Below are 24,557 nucleotides of genomic sequence, written 5' to 3'. Positions count from 1 at the left end.
CTAGCCATTCTAAACAATTTTTTTCTGTATTTCCCTTTTTTGTATATAGAAGCTGTGCCTGGCACACCTTAGTAAACATTCCTAACAATATGATTTTTTTTGATCCAGTGGTAGAATATCATTGGGTAAGCTGAGAGAGAGAGAGAGAGAGAGAGAGAGAGAGAGAGAGAAGAGGGGGAAGTTCTCACATAGTTCCTCTTTGTCAAGAAGAGAAACCAAGCAGCATTTCAACAACCAAACATGGTATATTTGCATCTTTAGTCAGAACAGCTGCAAAGGCTGCAAGTTGCACAACAGAATACAACAGAAGCTGTGTGACAGGGTCTCAGTATCACCCTAGCACAGGTAAATTGATATCAAGATCTCCAGGTCAAATTTCTTATGCTGTGGTTTTCTTACGTAAGCCACTGGAAAGCAATAGTCAGACTGTTCAGCCAGTAGAGAGAATCATCCGCTTTAAGATGTAGGACTCTGAATACTACTGCTACTACTAATCATACTAATTTGTGGTGTGTGTTTTATTACGTGGAACTTAGCGTAGGGCTAAGTGGGGCATTGCATGAGTAGAATAAGGTCCACTTACTCAAGAAGACTTCCCCGCACTCCTCCTCACATGTGCCTCCTAAATTTGTTCTGGGGTTTCCCCAACTCTCTAGAGCAGATTTAGTGGGTGCAGAGGGGCACCGGGGTGGAGGGGGGGCGGAGAGGGAAAGTCCGATTGCACAAGGGGACCTTGGTCTGTGAACAGAACAACTTAGGTGCATCCTCCTCATTACTATTATTATTTCTATCACTATCGTTTTATTAATTATTACTATTTTATTTTTTTTATAACTGAAGTATCTCCTAGAGAAGGAAGAGAGGTGGTTAGCTCCATGAAGAGGGGAACAACCCCTCTATGGCCCTTTCTGCTCTTGCAAGGCCCTATAATGATGCTGTGGCACATAGTACCTCTAAGTGCAGTACATTTTCTTCTTGCAGGCTCTCACCTGCTGCAGATTTGTGCATGTTGAGCCACAAGACTATTTTTAGGCCAAAAATTCCTCAGAATAGCCAGGGCAGGGCCTCCATTAAACCCGCCAGGAAGTTATACTGTCTGACAACAATTTAAAAAGAAAGGGCGGGGGGAAACAGCTTCTAACGAACGGGTTCACAGGAAAACCTGCTACATTCATTCCCTGGGCAGCAACCTTGCTGTGACCCTGTTGCAAACAAGAGTCCTGGAAAGCCTTTTATATGCCACAAGCTGGGGTCTCCCTTCCTCAATTCCCCACTGCCTGCCATCACAATAGCTGGGGAACAATGGAGGCAGGGAGCTCAGCCTGCCAAGCAGCTCCCAACATTCTGCCATGTGAGAGACAATTGCTCCCTAATGGGGAGGTGTTGCACAAAGCAGGAAGTAGGAAATCTCCACTTGACTCTGACAGTTGCTGACCCAGGTGTTCTAACTCATTCATTGTCCTCTTTTTCCCAGCAGTGAAATTCAAACCTCCAGATCCAGCATAACAGAGAGCAGAGCTGGGCTCAAGTCAACCCATGATCCTCAAGGACTCTGAATCCCACAGGATCCCATGCACAGTATCTGCATTGCCACATAAACAGCAAGGTCAACACCGGCTCAAGACATTCTGCTGCAGGGTGGGGAGGCAGCGGGGAGAAGTAATACACATGGTGTCTTGTGCCCACTCCTTGCAGCAATGTGCAAAACCAAGTAACTGGCAAACTGCTGTCCTTTAAAAGTTCCCAGAGACTGCTGCTGAGGCCAGATTGTTGTTTAGTCATTTAGTCGTGTCCGACTCTTCGTGACCCCATGGACCAGAGCACGCCAGGCACTCCTGTCTTCCACTGCCTCCTGCAGTTTGGTCAAACTCATGCTGGTAGCTTCGAGAACACTGTCTAACCATCTCGTCCTCTGTTGTCCCCTTCTCCTTGTGCCCTCAGTCTTTCCATCAGGGTCTTTTCCAGGGAGTCTTCTCTTCTCATGAGGTGGCCAAAGTATTGGAATCTCAGCTTCACGATCTGTCCTTCCAGTGAGCACTCAGGGCTGATTTCCTTAAGAATGGATAGGTTTGATCTTCTTGCAGTCCATGGGACTCTCAAGAGTCTCCTCCAGCACCATAATTCAAAAGCATCAATTCTTCGGCGATCAGCCTTCTTTATGGTCCAGCTCTCACTTCCATACATCACTACTGGGAAAACCATAGCTTTAACTATACGGATAAAGGTAAAGGTAAAGGTACTCCTGCCCGTACGGGCCAGTCTTGACAGACTCTAGGGTTGTGCGCCCATCTCACTCAAGAAGCCGGGGGCCAGCGCTGTCCGGAGACACTTCCGGGTCACGTGGCCAGCGTGACATCGCTGCTCTGGCGAGCCAGAGCCGCACACGGAAACGCTGTTTACCTTCCCGCTAGTAAGCGGTCCCTATTTATCTACTTGCACCCGGGGGTGCTTTCGAACTGCTAGGTTGGCAGGCGCTGGGACCAAACAACAGGAGCACACCCCGCCGCGGGGATTTGAACAGCCGACCTTTCGATCGGCAAGCCCTAGGTGCTGAGGCTTTTACCCACAGCGCCACCCGCGTCCCCAACTATACGGATACCTCACTCTAAAAAAGGGGGTGAGGAACCTGAAGCCCTCCAGGGACTCCAACTTTCATCCGCCTCACCCAACATGACCAATGGTCAGGGATGGTGGGATTTCTGCTCCAGCAACATCTAGAGGGCCACAGGTTCCTTGTCGCTACCCTAAAGACATGGCTGACTCCAAGCAGGATTCAACCAACATCAAGTACAGGGGCAGTTTGGTTGGATGGGGGTGGGATTATTGCTTGGTTTATTATTACCTGTAAAATACTAATCATTTAAAAAGTGGGACATATCCACTTATGTGTGGGTTCCCAGGGTGCAAAGGGGGTGGGAGCAATTCTGTGAGTGACAAACTGACCTAAACACCAGATTCTGTTTCCAACATACAGAGTTACAAATGGCCTCAAAAACTAGCGACTTCCTCCAGGACATGCTGATGCCATTTTGGGTTAAACCACGGAGCCTAGGACTTGCCGATCAGAAGGTTGGTGGTTCGAATCCCCGCAACGGGTGAGCTCCCGTTGTTCGGTCCCTGGTCCTGCCAACCTAGCAGTTCAAAAGTACATCAAAGTGCCAGTAGATAAATACGTACCGCTCCGGTGGGAAGGTAAATGGCATTTCCGTGTGCTGCTCTGGTTCGCCAGAAACGACTTAGTCATGCTGGCCACATGACCCAGAAGCTGTATGCGGTCAAACGCCGGCTCCCTCGGCCTATAGAGCGATATGAGCGTGCAACCCCAGAGTCGGTCACGACTGGACCCAATGGTCAGGGGTCCCTTTACCTTTGCCTTTACTCCCGTTGCAAGGTATTATGTGCATCTACTCTCTTGCCTTAAATTGTTTTAACATGTTGAAACACCATGCAGAGCACAGAACTTGGTCAAAGGCAAACTGAAATCAGCAGCAAGCTGGGCTGATGCACAAAGCAACCAGCCACTTTTCATTCTTATTTGTATTAGAGGTATTCCAGATTCTTAGAGAGAGAGAGAGAGAGAGCATCAGACTGAGCAAGAACTCCCTTTGTACAAATATTACCTCTTGGGTCTTTTGCAAGATTTTCTCCAGAAGGATGAGGTAGTTCCCTGCATCACGACTGACCAACTCCTGGAGACTCCAACAATTCAGACATAGCCCAGCTGCCAAAAAATGAAGAAACAGGTCACGTTCTGAGCATGGAACGAATTCCAGAGCACTCAGTGTCCTAATTGCAGAAGACAGATGTTCATTGCAATTTTAAGCTAGATGGGATATAGGCAAAATGAAAGAGATTCATGGACCATAATGAAAGATACAAGTAGAGATGTGTGTGGAGTTATTAAAAAAAGAAAGATACAGTGCATGAGCTTTCTTTCTCAGTAGTCACCTACTATGTGGATCCAGTTCTTCAAGAGAGAAAATGCATTTACCACCCTATTAGGGATAAGAACAACCTGGAATACAGCATTAGGGAAACAATGTATTTTTGAACTACACCAATTATTCCCAGTTGGGGTTAATTCATTAGCCTGCAACATTTCCAACAAATCATGTGCACTAACTGTTAGGGTAGAGCTGCCTCAAAGTTTCCTATGGCAACATGTCCAAATAATATAAGCAATCCATAATACACATAATTCATTGAGTCCCTGAGGTGAAGCAGTAAAAGCAAAGAGCCATTGCAGCCCATAGACAATACTACTCTCCATCTTTTTCCTGCTACAGGATCTGTGGCAAAGTTTTGTATCTCTTTTGCATCTTTGCGGTTAAATTGCTGGTCCTGCAAGGAAGGATTAAAAGTGAGAAAGAGACACACACACTGATGCAGTGTGTGCAAACCACACAGGGATGGGCACCACTGTGGCATACTGGTTAATGTGGTTAGGACTGGGGAGACCCAGGTTCAAATCCCCACTCAAACATGAAGCTAGCTGGGTAGCCTTGGGCCAGTCACTGTCTCTCAGTTTAAATCAACCTCACAGGGTTGTGGTAGGCATAAAATGGAGGAGGTGGAGAGAGAAGTATGTGTCCCACCTTGAGCTATTGGGGGGGGATTTAAGTATTAGAGAATAAGAATCTAAATGGTAGATAAGGACCTAGCAACTTGGCAACCTCAAGATATTTGGAAGGACGCAGCTGTTACTTGAAATTGCTTTTAGAAAGTTGTAAATTGTACTTGTGTTTAGATGTTCTAAATTATAATTGTTTTTAGAATGTTTTGATTTGTTTTTGCTTGTAAATTGTTTATCTGTTTGCTGCTATGCTTGCTCCTTAGGGGGGAAGGACAAGGTATTAATTCAATTATTATTGTAAATAATAATAACAATAATAACAATAATAGCAGGGTCAGCATGGAAGGCAAATTCCAGAGTAGCTGGCTGTGCTCCTTGCTGTCTCTTCCTTAACTTCTGGTACCTTGGTCCTCCCCCTCTAGTTTAGCAAAATAGTGCTAGATCAGCAACAGAGGAAATTAACACTGCAAGGCTGTATCCAGATGGCAACACACTGCAGCAGCACAGCTAAAAAAAAGTTGGGTGGCAGCAGCACCCACATTTGCGGCTGGCAGCTTAAGATGAGCTTCAAGAGATGTTTTTCTTGGAACAGAAACAGTGAGTTCTCTTCTGAGGACTGCTTGCCTTCTCCAGCAAGTGCTGCCTGTGTAGGGTGGCATTGATGGTTAGCATTTCCTCTCTCGGTTCTCTGAAAGGCAAGGGCAGCTCATGGCTTGCAACCAGCAATTGCTGTGAAACATTACTGAGATGCTGTAACCACCATGGCTCCACGTATGAGCTGCCCATGCCCCACTCCATGCCCACCAAACCCTGGAGCAGGCCAATATAAAAATGTGAACCTATAAAGCTGCCTACCATTGCATCAAGTGGTATCGCAGCACTTTTAAGTGCTGCATGGTGTAAATGTCGCCAAATATCTTCCTGCCCTCCGCTCTGTTGTAAGAAAGAGGTTGGAGCAAAAGTCAAGAATTTTGAGGCTCAAAAAAACCACCCCACAATCCTTAAAAGCCATGTTGAAAACTAAAAATTGAGGCTGTAGGATGAGGATTTCAAATCAGTAAACTGGCAACATGGCTGCATAGCCCCAGTTAGCTTCAGATTTCTTTCTGAAAACATGTCCCATCATGTGGGGCGAGAGCTCAGCGCAATGGCCTGGTTTCCACACCACAGTAAGTCAGAGCATAGCTTAGCAAGACCACATGAGAATACTGGCTTCCGGAGATCAACATGCGCCCATTTGGCCCCTCTTCCCATGCTTTTTAGGTCAATGGAGGAAAGCAGCAAAACCAAGGTTAGGCTTAGCACGTCTTCCAAACCCAGCATTGTGGTTAAGGTCTCTCCTCCTCAACCACAATCTCCTATAGTTTAAGGCCATGGTTAAGGAGGAGACACACAGCATTCGAGGTCAAACCTTGACGTAGCTGCTGCACTGCGCTGACCTAAAAAGCCCAGGGAGGAGCAGAGCAGCTGCAAATTCTTCCTTGGGAGCTACTGCATTTGCACTAAACCATGGTTTGCCTTAGTGTAGTGTGCTAATGTGGCCACTGTTCTACTGATACTAGAATATTTGGGAACATCTGTGATGTTCACCTTATTCCCCAAATTATCAATGAGACATTTTTTACTAGCAGGTGGTTGGTTAGGCTTTCAAGCTCTTTCACTAGGAGGAGGAAAAATCAAGAGAGTTTGGGTAAGAAGGAGGATTAACGTCAGTTCGTTGTTTAAATGTTGAATTGCTTCCCTTTTCATTGGTTAATAGTTTGACCACAGATGAGCAAACATTGCTATTGCAATAAGAATCACTAAAGAGTGGGGGAAAGCCTCCAAATATATTTCAATGACAAACTGAAGAGGAAAGAAAAATCATCCTGGTATGGTGATGGGGTTAGTCACTTACCAGTCCAAGTGCTAGCAGAGAAAGTGCTTCTGCTGAGGCCATGAAGGCACCTCTCCAGTGCATGGTGGATCCTGTCCTCTGTGCACGTCGTGTGCTGCATTTTAATTCATCTCCTGTAGATATAAAAAGAAGTAAGTCAGAGTTAGCCACACACAAGTGGTAAACATAAATCAAACCCAGTTTTTAGTTTACTCCAATTTTTCCAGTTGGTGTCTAGTCTGCTTCCCAATCTTCTTCTGCTCATGATCATGTAGGATTTTGAGATGCCAGAAAAAGGGAAACAGTTGCCTTCATTTTGACTCCTCACATAACCCAACAGGAAAGCTTTGCAACAAGAGGGTAAATGAAAATCCACAGCTCTGCACTTCCTATACTTTCAAAAGGCATCAAGATAAAAGAGAGGAAAGGATCCACAGCTGAGCTGTGTTCTACCATGTCGTTGCTCCTGTTCATACACATCCATTTTTTATACCAGGATTGGGGAACCTGTGTTCCTCCAGATGTTGTTGGACTACAACTCCCATCAACACCAAACAGAATGGCCAACTGACCAGCTAGAACTCATGCAATCAGAATTTCATGGCTACAAGAATCTTTGAAGTGACCTTTGAAGAGTCAATTTCCTTGCATTTTGACAGGAGTCACTGCATCAAAGTGTTACCAATAACTTGTGCAAGTTAGACAAAGAGTACTTCCACAGGAGAGGTGCATCTAGGACAGGCAGCCAACATGCCCAGGTGGCTTAAAGGTCTCCATACACACACAACACAAGACCATCCTTCTATGGGCAAGTTTACCACTCTAAGATAGCACCAGTACAGAAGAGATTGTGTACCCAAAGGAGCTCAGGATAGAATAACTAGAACGTGCATCCCCACGTTCTCTCAACATCTTAATCACATTTTCATGCAAATGTCAAGGAAAGTGGTGATTGAACAAGGGGCATGATTCACACCCTGAAAGTGGCCTGGAAATAGTCTTCTCTTATGTCAGTTCCTTATGGGACACCACAAAGTGTGATCAGCAGAAGGCTTTCCTTCCCCAATTGGTCACGCACTGGCAGGAAGTCTGACCAGTCCTCATAGCAAATTTGGTCTCTCTCAAAACCCTGGGTTGTGCAATCGAGAACTGACAGCAGAGATAGGACAGGACATTCCCGTAATGTGCAAAAACCACAGGATGCAGATTCTGTTCCTGTCATCGTTTCCTAACACGATGCCACCAGAGACTCCTGCCTTTACAAATCAGGAAACGGCTTAGATTTCTATATAAAACTATATAATTATATTAAAGTCATGGCCCTGCTCACAAGGCTATGCCTTACTTATAATTAGTCTGCATGTAGCTTTTTTGCTGCCAATTCCCTCCTCCCAATCCCACTTCTGCTATTTTACTGCTCTGTTCTACAGATTTTTGTAAAAGAAAAAGAAAAGTTCCTGCATTGTTCTTTCCCCCTTCAGATCTTATGTTACTCTTTGCTTTTAATTGAATCAATAATATACACACTACACACAGATTGCCAAAGGCTGTTAACGCCATATCTGAAGGTTTGGTGCACAATGAACCTGCAAGATCTGCACTGAACCTCTGTGTCATCTTCCACTACAAACAGAATCATGCCTGGCTTGGGTATCCTGTTGAACAAGTATAGAAGCATTTGGCACGTGGCTTCCTGGGGGGGAAGGCATTTTGCACCACACCGGCTAGCATTAGTCATACTTGTCATTGCCATCATTTCAGGCCAAAAAATAGGAATGTGACAAATTATCAGTGGGTGACTAAGTATAGTCACTAGTGGAGGAAGGGGGTGCGGTGGGTGCGGTCCACCCCAGGTGTCATCCCTGAGGGGGGTGACATTGCTGTCCTGTCCCCTGGGTTGCTCGCCGCAGGCAATGCCCCCCTGGGATGCTAGCCCCGTCCCTGGGTGCACAGCCTGTGCGCCGCTCCAGGTGATGGAGCAGCTAGCTCCGCCTCTGAGTATAGTTCATACATCACCTAAGTGCGGTGGTTTCCATTTCCACCCGCCCACCTCTCATATCTATCCAGAGACGTCTCAGAAAGGCCTTATTTATACCTGAAGTGGATAGTTGTGCCTTGAGAAATAACCACTCTGTAGTCTCCTCATTTCAAAGAGTACTGGAGCAGCATGGAACATTGTCAAAAATCTACAAACACCCCACTTCAGTAATGCAATCCATGCTACATAGCACTGAAACCTATTCATCACATCTCCAGGTACAACCTGCAACATCAAAGAAGCCATTTAGAGCTGGGGTGTAAAGTGCTATAGACTCCAGCAAGTGCCTGGTTCATTCTAGGACTCAAAATTGGCAGGAACTCAATTCTGCTGCCAAATTCCAGCCAATGCAGAATTTGGCAGCATATATATTCCCAGCTAGTTACTCCCAGCACCATTCAGGGGTTACTAATTATTCATCAAGGGCAATTGGCCAGAGTTCATGTTGTTGCTAAGTTGAAAGCAACTGTCACCACTCAGTCCCTTTCTTTATAGCCCTATAGAGATAGGAAGAGTCACAAGCAAAACCAAGACAAGCTTATGCATCCCTTAGTTATATAGATCCAGCGATGGAACCCCTTAGATATTTCTCACCTCTGTATTATATCTTTTTAAAGCTTTTGAAAAAAGCTGCTGGAGTAAAAAGAACTAACTAGGGGGTTTTTTTGCTGCAGGTTGTTCAAACCGAAGGGAGATTTATGTAGAGGGGAAAGGCATAAATTGGTAGTAGAGAGGTCCAGAAGGTGGCAACACTGAGAATGGGCCTTTTTGGCAGTGACTCCCTGTTTGTGGAATGCTCTCCCCAGGGAGGTTTGTCTGGCACGTTCACTATACATCTTTAGCTGCCAGGCGAAAATGTTCCTCTTCAACCAGGCCTTTGGCTAATTAATATTCTACAGCCTTTTAAGTAAGTGTGTGTGTGTGTGTGTTGGGAGGGTTGCTTTTGTTTAAATTATTTTGGGCTACTGATCTTTGGATGAAGGGTGGTATATAAATTTAATAAATAATGATAATAAACAATAAAATAGTTGTTATTATTACTATTGGGCCAAAATAAGCAGCTTACAACTATGCAATCAATACATAACTAAAACACACAACAATTCTATTGGGGTAAAAACCAGTTACAGGGAAAGTTCAGTTCAGGGGAATGCTTGCCTAAACAGGTGGTGCCTACAGGAGCCAGCGGAATGCCAATACTGATAGGGCCCCTCTTATTTCAGCAGGGACAGCATTCCACAACACCAGTGCCACCAGTGAATATAAGTTCAGGAATATAAAGGGAGGGAGAAGCCACTAAAGTGTCTTCTGTATAGGAAGTAGCCTCAAGGGTAGGTTCACACATATGCTTTCATTATTCCATGATTGCAGCATCAAGTAAATATTTCCATGTATGAAACAGTCAGATAGTTCACACTGAGTACCACCTCAAACAGAATACCCTGCTGGGCAGTGAAATGTCAAGACATGTATACACATGTGCAAAAAAGCATTAAGCGGGAGGAGGAATAAGATTGATTTTTATCTGTCTTACCCACCCACTTCCTAGAGATGGCAAGGGTAAAAAAAGGGAAAGTTGTGTCATATATGGTGTGAATGTCAATTAGCAAAAGCAGGTGGGGGAATTATCCTATAATAGTTGTTATTAGACAAGATCTATCCTGGCCCATATGTCTGCCTGGGTTAAACTACATGGGTAGCTTAATTCATCAGGAATATAGCCTTGTACATAGTTAAAACAACAAGAACCTTATATGCCAAAATATGGTGATTAGAAGTTATGCCTTCAAAAAGTGACACAAAAGACATGGGAATTTGTGCTTACAATGGAATTAATGCATTATATCAGAAAGAAAGAAAGAAAAATGTCAATGGTAGGATTCATAACAAAGGGATCTTGTTTTCTGAATATAAAAGGATTTGCTGCTTTCAACCACTCACCTAAGTTAATATTTGACTTTATTTATTTATTTTGGTTTTGGTTTTTTAAAAGAAAAGAAAACCACATGTGTGAGGAATATTATCTATCACCTTATAATAATAGAAATGAGTTATATTTTATGTCAGAAATTACTTGTATTTAGAAAAGATTGTGTTTTGTTGGTTTTCAGTTTCAATTTAATTTTTTTGCATTTACATTTACATTTCAAGTAGTTCTTACATTGAATGTCTAATGGATGGCGAGAAGAAGGAACATTGGCAGCAGGACAAGTGAAAAATGGGTACTCCTGCCGAACTGTTGCAGAGCAGAATCTTGCTGATAAAGGCCCTATCTACAATTCACTTATACACGCTGATGATAAAAAACAAAACAAGGAAACCAAAACGGTACAACAATAGGGCGGGTTTCAACTTTCTGAAATCAGCTAAATCAAAAGGGTTCAAAAGTCACCAAAAGGCTGGTAGAGAACAGAATGATGCCTTATATTACAGAAGTATCTGCTATCATACAAGTGTCCCTAGAAACCCAAGGGAATGTTATGCCTGATTCAAGTTTTTAAACAGTTGCTTGGTTCTGGGCAAGGAAGAACAATGTCCAGACAAGCAAGCTTTCCTGAACCAAAAGATAAGCAAGGGTTCCTCCAGATGATCTTTACAGCTTTCCCAGCTATATGAATAAGTCTCTGCTACAGGAGTCTACTTTGCATTGTTTTTAAAACACTTTTGTTATATTTTTGTGCTACTTTTAAAAGCTGTTTTTATTTTATCCTGTGCATCGCTCTAAGACACATGTGTGGAAGCCGATTAATAATAATAATAAAGTCATCCTGATCTGCTTGTACAGATGTTACATTGTATCCAGTCTTTTTAAACATTCTTTCCCATTAGTTTGTAGGGATATTATACAACAATGAGCATTCAAGCTGCATTCATCGTTATTTGCTTGTGTCTTCATGTTAACCATTTGTTCATTCCATACTTTCCAATGCGTTTCCCCATCACTTTCCCAGCTGCAAAATATCTGTTTCTTTTTTGTGCTGGGGCAACAGAATGCTTTAATCCTCTTCAAATTGCATAAACCCACTATATTGCAATGATATGCAATATAATGCCATTACCAAGCAAATTTATTGAAAGATGGGTCCTGTTCATTGAATTTTGGAATCACAAATGAAACACCTCTTTATAATTTGTTCACACAGCCCAGGGCCTCCATACACACTGTCCAGGCTTGCACCCTGGAGAGTTCACTTCAGAGCTGCTAACACAGCAAAACAATGCAGGAGGCTGCAGTTATGAGTTACCAATCTCTGCAGCCACAGCAGGCGCTGTGATTCTCCATCCCTGGAGGCACATTCCAGTCTCTCTCAAGGTAGTTGGATGCCAGCGACAATTTTAATTTTCTTTCACACTGAAATCACTTCTACCTGTTCTAAAAAAAAAACCCTTTCCTTGCTACTATTTACTTTTTATTATTGAACTGTGTTTTTTAATGCATAAACTCTAATTTCTTGATATGTGCTTGAATTGCTCCCACAACTCAAAACTGACATTCTAGAGGCATCCAGGTTTCCTCTCTACTCAAACCCGCCTCTTTTTCAGCCACTGATGTGCAATGAACTAGGTGTGGGTAGGTTGTCAAGTAACTGCAGTGGACTCATTCCCAGAGTCGTTCAGTCGGTGGGAGATTATGCTCAATCCCAAAAATGTAAGACGCTAAACATGACTAGCCTGAAGAGCTAAAGAAAGCGATTACCCAAGGTTTAGCTCTTTGTGATCCCACTCATGCAGAAACTCCTGAATAATGAGGGCCAACAAGTATTCTTGGCTACTGTTCAACAATTGATGATTTTCTTTTCCCTAGGAGATTTGACCCAAAAAAAATCTAAGCCTTTTCCAGGGGCAACATAAACACACCTTTGTATGTAGATTGACATTTGCTTACCACAGTCACATGCACACAGAACTCCCCTAGACTAGCTGTTCTTTTAATATTTCCATTTTTTTTGCAGAGTATGCACACTCAAGAGGTTTATGATAAAGTAAGTTCACAAGTCTAAAGTCACATTAACAACCGGTAAATGCGTCAACTGATTAACATTCTTCCCTAAAGCAGGACTGGCTCACGGACAACCATGTTTTATGAACCGCACTCAAAGTACAGCCAAAGCATGTACTGGAGGATGGGGGGCAGAAATGAGCAGCTTTGGCATTCAACCCAAGAAAGCATCGCCATTGCTTATGGTGAATAGGCCATTGGCCTACACAAAGAAGACTCCTGGGGGCCACTACATTGATGCTGATTTTTCATTAAGTAACATTATTATGACATGATAGGCCTGCCATTCTGAAATGGAATAGTTAGTCTGCTGCATAACACAGGGATTCTTAAAGGGATAGGCCTCCTATAAAAAAAACTGACAACAGAAGTCTTAATTCTCCTCTTATCTTTGAACTACGCACTCCGTATAAACTAGCTGTGACTAACCTGGACTCCAGCTTCCATCAATCCCAAACAGCATGGTCAATAATCAGGGATGGTGGGCATTGTAGTGCAACAATATCTGGTGGGCCAAAGGTCAGTTATCCCAATACAGTGGTACCTCGGGTTAAGTACTTAATTCGTTCCAGAGGTCCGTACTTAACCTGAAACTGTTCTTAACCTGAAGCACCACTTTAGCTAAGGGGGCCTCCTGCTGCTGCTGCTGCACTGCCGGAGCACGATTTCTGTTCTTATCCTGAAGCAAAGTTCTTAACCTGAAGCACTATTTCTGGGTTAGCGGAGTCTGTAACCTGAAGCGTATGTAACCTGAAGCGTATGTAACCCGAGGTACCACTGTATAAACCATGATGATTAAATAAATATACTTCACTCACAAAATATAATTTTTAAGTAAAGAAAGAAAGAAAAGAAAGTAGAGGGACTGAGCTTATTTCTAAATTGCAGCACTGGAAACCCATCTTCTGGTCAGAGATTTACTTGGAAGAAGCCATAACAACCACAGTCAAAGCCTTGCCATTTATCCCTGCTCTTGCAAATTTAGCTATCGGGAAGCAGTATTTTCCAAGTCTAGACTCCACAGCATCAGACTTGCACATTATGAATGCAGTCTATTTCCTAATTACCTAGAGTATGTTTTTGTGTGCATATAAAGTTCACTGTCATTAAGTGAATTGAAAGAGGAAACACAACAGGAAGGAGAACATGGCTAGGGAAAATATCACCACCGCATAAATTCCTTCTGCTGAAGGTAAAGCAGAACAGAACAGCAAGGCTTCAAATCTCCATACTGGCGATTAACAGTATTAGCTCAAGGTTCAGAACCAAGTATCTGGAAACTGCAATCTTGACAAACCAGGCGAATACTGCACATGTGTGAAGACTGTGTGCTACCTTCTTACAATTAGCAAAGGCCAAACCCACTAAGTAAGAGATACTGTTGATCCATCTCTATGAAAGCAAACTGTATGGTCTCTAATGCCAGGGTAAGAGACTTTTTTCAGATCACAGACCACACATTCCCTTCCAGGGGCCACCTGCCAGTGGTAGTTCAGGCCAGAGGAAGAAGTGGGCGGAGCAACACAGACACTCTTACATTTGTACAGTAGGCTACATTCCAGCTACACAACACTCAATGGCTTCTATATAGCAGGGATAGTCAATGTGGTGCTTTCCCGATGTTGCTAGACTACAATTCCCAGCCTGCATGTTTTGGGGGCAGACATACAGTACTACTTTGTTTCCAGTTGATGCATGTCCTGCAGCTTCCTGCTGAAATCTTGAAACTTGTCGTACCACAAATGTTTCAGGTGTGTGTTGCTTTGAATGCACTACAGTGCAAGAGTGCCCCTCCCAATGGCAATAATGCAGAAACACTGGGCAACCATCTCAGACCAACTAATAAAGTAGACTGATAGGTGGGTGGTCCAACATAAATACTTAACTAATGCAGTATTATTGTATCAATGACATGTTGAAAAAACAAAATGAACAGCAATTTGGAGGGGCCCTAACACTGAATTGTGCCTAGAGAAAACACAACAAAAGTCACCATTGTTGACAAGGGCTAGAATAGCACCTACTCAGGAAAGTATTATTAATATAACACTATATTTGGGGGGGGGTGTGCGCTGAGAAGCTATTTTAAATTATAACCCAAACGCATGAGACTACATGAACAACTTTTGCACATGCATGTATTAATCAACTTTTAAAGAAGCATCCAGTACACAAATCTTTTGGTTCATAATTCCTGGACTAATTCTGAGCTCTTTTGCTTTAAAAGTGAAGTGAGGGAAATGCACAGAAAGCTGTTTTGCCCCCCTTTCCCTAGCCCAGGACAAAAGCAAGGCACTGGGCCAACCGAGAAAGACTAGTCAAGGTGCAAATAAGAGACTGTTCATCGCTAATCCACAGCATGGTCCATGGGGGTTGAGGGAATGGATAGGCCCCATCCTGCAAGCAGGAGACTTTAAAATAAAAAGGGACAGGATCCTTGAAACATCTCAATATGCTTTTGCCTGCTCAAACTAGACAGAGCAGTGCTACAATTGCCTTTTATTCCCACCCGCCACCAAATGGCCATCAGTCAAGATTGAAAAACCATAGGAGGCCAAAAGAGGAACCCTGAACTGTATAGCCTTTTGAGAAAAACATTCTCTCTAGATTCTCTGTAACAAGCTACTGAACTGAAGATGGTAGTTCCAAAGAAACTGACAAATGTGGAACTAAGATGTTAGGCTTTTGACCACAACACACACTCACCCCCCCTTCTTCCCCTTACCTGTTGGCAGTCCGTCTTCAGTCTCTACTAGGTTATTGCTACTGCAGACACATTAAGGAGAGCCTGGGTTTTGCTTTGTTTTTTTGCCTCAAAGCAAACCAATTAAACCGAATATCTCGATACAAACAAGGCTTTGTTTATTGCCCTGAGAGGCAGGCTTTCAGTGCAATCACTCTTCTGTTCTTAAATACAAAGAAACGCGTTCATCTCTGGCATAGACTCCATTCACATCAATGGTTTATTACTAGGATTTAATGTGGCTCCAAAGACACACGGTAATGAGAATATAAGCACGCTGGTGAGATCCCTTCACCTCTCACTGGCCGGCATTTATTAGGAACAAGGACACAACGTACAAAATGCGTATCGTTTGGCTTCAGGGGCTGCTGAGAGGTTTTCGTGATTAAGCAGCATCCAAATAGTGTCAAATAAAATCAGGAAAGAACTGGCAACAGTGGAAGCACCACCTTCTCAATGCTGTTGCACAAACTCATTGATCTGAACAGAGCATACACATATTGCAAATATCATATGCAAATCTGTTCCAGAATCCAACCTGAAAGGAGACTTTTTGAAAGCTAGAATGAACATTAGTGGACACTGTAGCAGCTTTAGCAAAGAAGAACAGCTACGAGATATATTTCCAGTGACACAATTTGTTTCATTCATGTGCCTGCACCTGCGATGCCACCTTCCAACTCGCACAATAACAAGTATGCTCGGTGGGACAGGGCCCCACTTTTCCTCCTCCCTTCCAATGCCATTTCCTTTTGTGCTTCACCTTTTAGATTGTAAGTCTGAGAGAGTAAGGAGTATGATGCTACTGATATATGTTAAGCTGCTCTGGGAGCTTTTTTTCTGAATCATGGAGCGGAAGTATTTTAGCGTTGATTCCTGCATTGCAGGGGGTCAGACTAGATGGCCCTTATAGGATTCAAACAAGCAAATAAGCGAAGGGTGAGGATGGGTGCCAGACCCCACCATTCAGACTTTGCAGCATATGCACAATGTTGAGCAAATACAGCTGTGCCTCATGGATCGTCCTCTGTTGGCTTTGGCAGAATAGGCAATGTCAATAGTCGGCAAGGAAGACACTTCCAAGTTCAGGTTGCATTGTTCTCTTCACGGAAAGAACCTCCTTCTTCCTTTCCCATGCAGGCATTCAACCCTTGCCTCCCAACTCTCCATGGATCAGGATGCTTGACCAAGCCAATTTAATTGGCTTGAAGGCCACTAGACAGAATTAACTGGGAGGAAATATAAAAAGCAGCCTTCTCCAAGCTGGTGCCCTCCAGATGGTCTGGACTACAACTCCCATTAGCCATGGCCAGCTTGACTGGGCTGGCTGGGGCTGATGGAAGCTCAGGTCCAAACCACCCAGAGGCCACCAGGCAGCTGATCTAAGAGATTTTCAGCAAGACTATTCAAAACCTTAATCTAAAGACCTACCCTGCAAGGTTGCTGTCTCTCCCCAAACCTGCACTGAAAATTCCTCATTCTTTCTGTACAGCCTCATTCACATTTGTCACCTTGTTATAATATAATAAAATAATAATAATAATAATAATAATAATAATAATAATAATAATAATAATAAAATAATAATATAATAATTGTTGTTGTTATTTTTAATTTATATCCCACCCATCTGGCTGGGTTTCCCCAGCCACTCTGGGCGGCTTACAACATATAAAACACAACAAAACATCCAACATTAAAAAAAACAAGATATCCTATACAAGCAACAAACAGACCAATAAAACAATAAAATCAATAACAATAATAACAAGCAGTTTACAGTTATACCCAAATTAAAGTAACCACCAACCCCAACTAAACGTTTAACCAACACCAACCCAAGAAAAATGAAACAGAGGAACCAAAATTAGAACCATTTAAAACATTTTTAAACATTTTAGCCAGTTGCCCCAACCCAAGAGTGGTTCCAACAATGTCCCAGTGGCCTCTTTTAGCTGTTCAGGGTGAGTAGTGAGCCCCGAACCCGAGGCCAGGTGGAAATGGGCCTTTCAGCAGGGAGCAGGTCTTTCTTCCAGCACTCAGGCACCGTGCTATCAAGATTTTGAAAAACATAAAACCTTTGAACAGTATTTACTTCACCAGCACACGCCATAAGCACATCTGAAACCACCCGGGGTGGTGCAAACATAGTTGTGGCCAATATAGGAAGGATGAGGCTTACAAGAATTTCTTAGAAATGCAGTGCACTGTGAGCCACATACTTCTGCACTCACGATCAGTTTTATCCTCATGTTTCCTTTTCTCTCACTTGAAGAAGAAAGAGGAAATGGTTGAAAACTAAACAAATCTTATACAAGACAGAAAAAAATATAGCTCCCTCCATTTGCAGTAACAATAATGACCTACTTATCAGTGTGGGCATAAAAGACAGGAAAAGATTATAGAAAGTGAATTATGAAGTAGATCACTGCAGTCTTTTTTGTTCTGGGAGTTGAATTGCAAGGCTCAGAGACATTTTGGGGAAATACAGTCTGCAGGCAGCTTGCAGCCTCTGTCACCAGAACCAGGTTGAGCATGGCTGGTTAACCACCCCAATGGAAGGGTGAAAGACCATCATCATCTGGTAAAGTTACCGTGTGTGAGCACACACACCTGCACAAATGCATGCACACATATGCAGGCAGGCCAGTAGGCACCTTGCTGAGGATCCCCTGAGAAAATCCAGTCCACATCCAGTACATTATTTGCAGTGCAAGCACCATCAATTATCTTTGCTCAAGCTTTGAGAAAGTCTAACGTATGGATGAATTCCAGCTTTGCAACCTCTTGCATTATCCCACATCTCAAGCTGCCCAGAGACCTTAAGATCAGAGACAGAGTATCCACAGAGCCCCAAATGCTCTGTTGTTGTTCCTGTGCACTCAGAGTCTTAAATATGCTCCTTTAAACACACAGGGACCAAAACAAAGCAATCAAAAGGGCCTGTTGGAAGTTTGTTTACTAACATGCAAGTGGATTTACTCTTTCACAGATGGACCGATAACCACTATCTTGGCAATATCATTACAAATGCCAAAATACATATATGTGTAGGTCCTCTAAATTAACACAAGCCCAAATCAGATGATACATCTCCCCTGGTCCAGCCCAGAGCATGGAAGGGAGAAAGCATGCGCAGCTGCTCCACATGCACTGTGTGTGTTAGCCCTGCCTCCTCCATATGGATTGTGTGAATGCCACCTAACCATCTTTCAGCCAACAAACTTGGGTGAAAAGTCATATGGACCATTTGCTATGTGAAAGGAGGAACTCAACCACATGATTTGCAGCTGTGTGTGTTGAACTTTATGCACAGATGTCAGCATTTGTATGTTCTGTTCCCATGTGTAGCTCAGTGTTACGAGCATCTGCTTTGCATGCCCTGGCATCTTCAGGTAGGTGGCAAATATCTCCCATCTGAAGCCCTGGAGAGCTGCTACCCATCAGTGTAGAAGACAATAATGTGCAAGGTGGACCAGTGCTCTGGCTCAAGGCAGATTCGTTTGTGCATATGGGGATGGAAAAGGAAGGGCTGGCATACTGGGAGGAGCTGTGTGCACTCCCCCACCCCCGCCCGTCCTCCTTGAGCTGGATCGGGGAAGACATATCCAATGCATTGCACATATTGCCACAAAGCGAAAACAGAGCAGTCCTTATGCAAGAGAAAAAAATGAGTGCAACTTATCCCAAGGAAAGAATTGCAAGAATTAAGGAATGGACACTGCTAGTCAACAGGGAGTCTCATTCTTAGGTGTAACCCCTTGGCTACAAAGGAAAGTTTGCCTCCTATATCCATGTGCTCCTTCAAAAACTGAGTTCTAACATGGAATGTTAACTCTTTGATTTGATGGCACCAGAGCCAGATAGCATGGTTATTTATGCATTGCCAAAAAAAGGTGAAAAAGACAAAATACATCACCAAAAAATGTGTTGAATTATGTCTGGACATAAATCTAACTTAGCCACACACCCTCTACTTATCATTCTGTGTGTCATGCCTGAAACCAACAGGTAACAGTATTGACCTCTTTCACAGAACTGAAGGAATTAATGTTTGCCAATGGCTTTGTATTCTTAATGTGCTACTAAAACACCAGTTTTACTGATCATTAATAAACTCAGGTGTAAAGGGAAAGGAAAGATTCTGGAATCCAGAATTCAAGGTTAGGGGGCTCATTTTGTTTTGTTTTGTTTTTAAAAAAACTTGATTGAAATGTTATGGGTCATTTGAATAAGGGTGTCTTGCAATAGCTTATTTCATCTGTGAACAACCAGGATGGGAGATGGTCTTACTGTTGGGGGTCTGCGCCTGGAAATGTGTTTCAAAACTGTGTAGCCATGAACGTTTTTGAAAGGAACTAGAAGCTGACCTCATTACCGTGCAAAAAATTCTTCATGAAATTGTTTGTGAAGCTGACAAATGTGGATTAAACTTTTTTAAAAAAAGAAAACAAGCACAAACAATTTTAAAGAGGTTGCATTTAACCCACAAGAACCACTTGTCGTAACCAGAGCATCCTGCCATGGGAAGCAAAATATGGCCAAATCATCAACCCATGAAGTTACTGAAGAGCTAATTGGGTTAAACAAACAATGTAAGTGCAGGGGTGGATACATGGAAGTGGGAAGAGGTATCTCAGAAACATCTGTACATATAGGTTGCTAGAACTTCCGTGTGAAATGAAAATTGACCTATAAGAAGGGGGCGGAAACCTACTTTGTCAGATTTGAAACTTTTCTGCCTAATGCTTTATTTAAAGGGTTCTTCTGGCAGCTGCCCCTCCATTTTTGTCACACAAAAAATTTGCTTCAATTTCTGGCAGAAATGCAACATAAAGAACAGAACAGGGTTGCTGTGGCTTAGTGGTTTTATCTGCTTATTTCTTATATAAAGGTTGACTGGAAAGTAGGTTAAAATTGTATCGATGGAATAATGCCATAACCACCGCCCAGGTGACATTTGGTTGTGGGCAGAGACTTGATGACAGCACCAAAAATGACAGCAATCTATAGCACCAATAGATGATTATCACACAAGGTTATTTGGAGAACTATGGAATAAACCCTGTAATTTAGAGAAAAGTCCAAAACATTTTGAAGTCATGTGGAATTGCCTGAGTCAGACCATTGACCCATTCAGCTCAGTGCTGTCTACACGGACTGGAAGAACCTTTTGCATGGGAAGTAAATAATTCCTCTCTCACACAAAACACAGACCTGAGAAGCTGTAGACAGAAGATTTTAAAAGGTTATCTGTTCCCTTACAGATGAGCAAAAGCATCTCTAGTTAATCACAGAAGAATCTGAAATGTCACAAAGGAGGTCCACCTCAAGGCAACATCAGATGCCATTAAGCAATTAACTCAAGGCTAGATCATCTGGGCACATCCCATTGGCAGAAAACAAGAGATGGTAGCTCAGCAGGGCCCACTCTATAATTTGCCATAGTAAGATGGCACCTGTCAGGCAGATATCATGAAAAAGCAGCAAATTGTTGGCTTATTCATTATTGTTGTATTTTTACTGCTAGAATAGGGAAGAAGCACTTGTAGGTTTTTCATCCAAATAACTTGAGTGACATTGGGTATTAGAATGAATTTGAAGGAATTAACATTTATTGCAGCATTGGCTATTATGCACCTTGACTTATGTGTTGGTGGTGGGAGACTACGTTTACTACTCTGACTCAGACAGAAAAATCTCTTGCACTAGCACTGTCACAATTGCAACCCTCATGCTACCATTTTGGCGCAACACTGGCCAGTCACCAGGAAACACACAGGCATCAGCTGTATATTTTTGTGACTCACTTTCCTATGATGTGACTATAGTGTTCATAGTGGGAAGTGGGGCGGGGGGGGGGGAGAAAAACAGTACTCAACAATCAGAGAGAACCCCAGGAGGAAATACTGCCATACAACAGTCAGGTTTCCTTGGTGACAGCAATGGTGAAGAAATCTTTGACTCTCTTAGTTCTGTGGATTTGACTAACTCTTCCACAAGCTGCAAGGTTATGGGACATTAGTTCTCTCATGCTCATAAACTGTTTATTGTGCTTCCATGGAGGCCCATCAAATGGTTGCTTCATCAAAAGTGATCCTACCAGCTTTCCATACTTCTGTATTTTATAAATACAGCAATTGCTCCCACATAAACCACCTTCAAGGGGAAGCACCGGATTCTGTGCTGGGAAGTGTCTGTTGCAGTTTCCCAATCTGGACTATGACTTCACATCCCCCTTTGGCTCCAGCCTCTTCCAATAACAGCCTCCACTGTACCAGGCAGGTGAGGACCCATGTATTTATTAAGAAGCCAAGACTGTTAAGACTAGTCTATGGAATGTCAAAATGGCCAGTTTGGGATTAATGCATCAAAGTGCATACTTATTAGGGCAATCTTACCCACCAGAGCAGCCAACCTCTGCAGAAAGCAGTGCTTGCAGTCCGTGGCAATCCATGATATGTTGACTCACTAGAAGAGGTTCCTTCTGGAAGACAGAGACCTGGACACTGGCATCCATGCCTTAGTGATTTCCCATGTAGATTACTGTAATGTGCTGTACATGGGAATGCCTTTTATGATGGTTCAGAAATTCCATCTAGTACTGAACGCCATTACCTAACCACTGTTGGATGCTTGTTGTGTGATTACATAACTCCTATTTGAAGACATATGCAAGTATTAAAATGTTTCTTTCCCCATGTCCAATGCAAGGTACTTGGTTTTAACATTACAATGCCTTAAATGGTCTAGGTCCACATTATCTAAGCATCTTCTCCTATAATACTTTCCATCAAGCATGTGTATCTAGAGATTCAGCTCTCATTCAGGTTCTATCTTTTCTGGATGCTATCTTCTGCTAGACCAGTGTTTCCCAACCGGTGTTCCGCGGCACACTAGTGTGCCGCGAGACGTTACCTGGTGTGCCGTGGGAGGGAGGCGGGCGCTTTCTCGTTCGCGCCCTGCAGCGAGAAGGGCAGCGCAGCGCCGCAGAAGAGGCCCAGGAGGCAGCAGGCGCCCAGCGCGCGCCCGAGTCCCGCCCAGCTCGCCATGTCCGCCCACAGCATTGGCGACCCGAGCCAGGCTCCGCGCGCGACGCCCATCTTATGGCGCGCGCCTCTGCCGAACGCTCAGCCCCGGCGCGAGCGGCTTAGCAACGCCGTCCAATCAGGGCGCATCTCGGCTGGGCGGCCGCGGCATTCTGGGAAATGTAGTCCTCGGGCAGCAGCGGCGTTCTGAGAAGGCGCGCTTCTTCGCCGCTGCGCCTTTTCTTCCTCATTCCTTCTTTGCTGGCAACGCAAAAAGAGGCGGAGGAGGAAGAGGAAGAGCTGCTGGAAATGCCTGCGTGGGCATCGGCGCCCCCTTTCGCTGCAATAAGACTCCGCTAAAAACTGCAGTTGGGCAAGCTTTTGTTCCACCCTCGTTTGAACTGCGTTTGCAAAGGCTCTTCCACACCATGATAAACAAAATCCCACTCTCACTTTTTTACAAAATCTGTGAGTTTATGCTTTAATGGCTTTGATGGATTTTGTTAGCCCCTTAAAAACACAGAGAGAGAGAGAGACTAAGCCACTTCAGATTGCCAAATTCTTTGTTTTCAGTCATCCTTACCACTCCGTACCCTTTGATGCGAAAGGATTTATTTAGGATCCTGCATATTTTCATAATTTTGAAAGCACTTTAATAGTATAATGCAAACAAGCAGTTAGGAGCCTTTGCTGAAATCCAGAAACCTCCGCCACGAACAGATGTAATTTTGAACATACCATGCAGCAAAATCCACCGGCAATGAGGGCTGATTAAAACTTGTACTTTTGCACATTCTGTATCATGACTTTGACATCCTAGTACAAATTACTAGGGGCTGTCAATAGGTTTAAGTAAGCATGAGGCCGTTGTGGTCACACATTAAATTCTTATATTCTGGAATATAAGAATTGTGGAGGAGGTGTTTTACGCCCTCAAAACAGCAGGTTCACATCCTGGAAACACTCCTGGTTCTAGATTAACATACCAATATGAGTCCAGTTTTGGGAAATTCACTTTAAGGATCTTCTGGTGGATGAGAGGCACTTTAGCACTCTCTCCCCAAAACCCTATAATTAGGATTAAGGCACTTTTGTGGGGATTGCTTAATTTCGTTGTGGGCGCTTTGATACGGTTTCTTATGAGTGCATTTGGGTAATTATGTAAATATTGCCATGTCGTAAGCCGCCTCGAGCATGGTTTTTAACTATGGAAACAGCATGCAAATGACGATGATATCTAGGAAGGTTTCAAAGCCTTTGTAAGCAGAGTGAAGGAAAGAAATCCAGATGTGATTGTTACGCATTGTTTTTTGCACCGTGAGGCCCTCGTAGCCAAGACTTTACCAGCAGACCTAGTTCATGTGTTGGATGATGTTGTGCGCATGGTAAACAGGCCCAGGTTGCGCACTGAATAAAGTATTTTATAATTTTTCATATTTCTGTTTACTTACTATTTCATAATAAAGTAATTATAAAATACTATCTTTGTGTTTATTTGATTCCTATTAAAGAGAGTTACTTTATATATAGTCAATATAGGCACAGAGTTAATTTTTTAAACATTTTCTAATGGTGGTGTGCCTCGAGATTTTTTTCATGAAACAAGTGCGCCTTTGCCCAAAAAAGGTTGGGAAACACTGTGCTAGACTCAGGCATCTCCTAGAACAGTCAGCATTATTCTCTGTACAAATAGACAGGAGGGAAGTGTGTTTGTTTGTTTGTGTATGGAATGGAAGAAGGGTGGGCTGGGGGAATCCAACAGCATCAACCAAATGATAATTTAACATTTTGCCCATTCAGTTCCTCTTTTTCTCCCCACTTCTGCTTTTCATTTCCAGTGCACCAACTCTGCTGACAACAAAGTTCACTTTCTCAATTGGTTTCAAACAAACGTTCTCCATTCATAACTATGTGCAGCCCAAGTCCCAGATTAAATTCTGCTGTACAAGCATCATGTGTTCTGTGGCAGATTTGACTTCTTTTCATTCTGCAGCACTTCAAGGGAAGGGAACCTAAAAAGAAACTGAATTATGAGTGCCCAGTCTCAATATATGGAAAAGAGGCTGGTTGATTAAGCACCAATACAAGTTCCAAAACCTATAGCTGGATTTGGGGGAACAGGAAAGCATGAAGAAATGTGTTTAATAATTTACTGTCATAATCTGAAAGTTGTTGGGTGGAAAGGCAGCACACCAGCAATCACAAAATCACCATTACCCATTAACTCAACACAGAAGACTCAAACAGAGTGATCAACTCCTTAGACATTCCCATCTCTGGCTACTGGTCATAACATCTG

The 24,557-nt window shown here is 43.2% G+C and overlaps 1 protein-coding gene across 2 annotated transcripts in view; it reads right to left on the bottom strand.

Annotated features, from left to right (window-relative positions):
- PIK3R5 (phosphoinositide-3-kinase regulatory subunit 5) overlaps positions 1–24,557 on the bottom strand; it is a 56,223-nt gene that overhangs the window by 19,294 nt on the left and 12,372 nt on the right. For both annotated transcript variants that reach the window (XM_028717173.2, XM_028717174.2), the window contains exons 2-3: positions 6,471–6,583; positions 3,621–3,721 (exon numbers count right to left, since the gene is read on the bottom strand). In XM_028717173.2, the coding sequence (XP_028573006.2) occupies positions 3,621–3,721; positions 6,471–6,570 (201 nt within the window). In that variant the 5' untranslated portion in view covers positions 6,571–6,583. The remainder of the gene's footprint in view (positions 1–3,620; positions 3,722–6,470; positions 6,584–24,557) is intronic.

This window comes from Podarcis muralis, chromosome 2 (genome assembly GCF_964188315.1).
Source record: "Podarcis muralis chromosome 2, rPodMur119.hap1.1, whole genome shotgun sequence".
NCBI lineage: Eukaryota > Metazoa > Chordata > Lepidosauria > Squamata > Lacertidae > Podarcis > Podarcis muralis.
The sequence above is the reverse complement of the archived record's forward strand: the minus strand, read 5'-3'. Positions and strand labels throughout refer to the sequence as shown.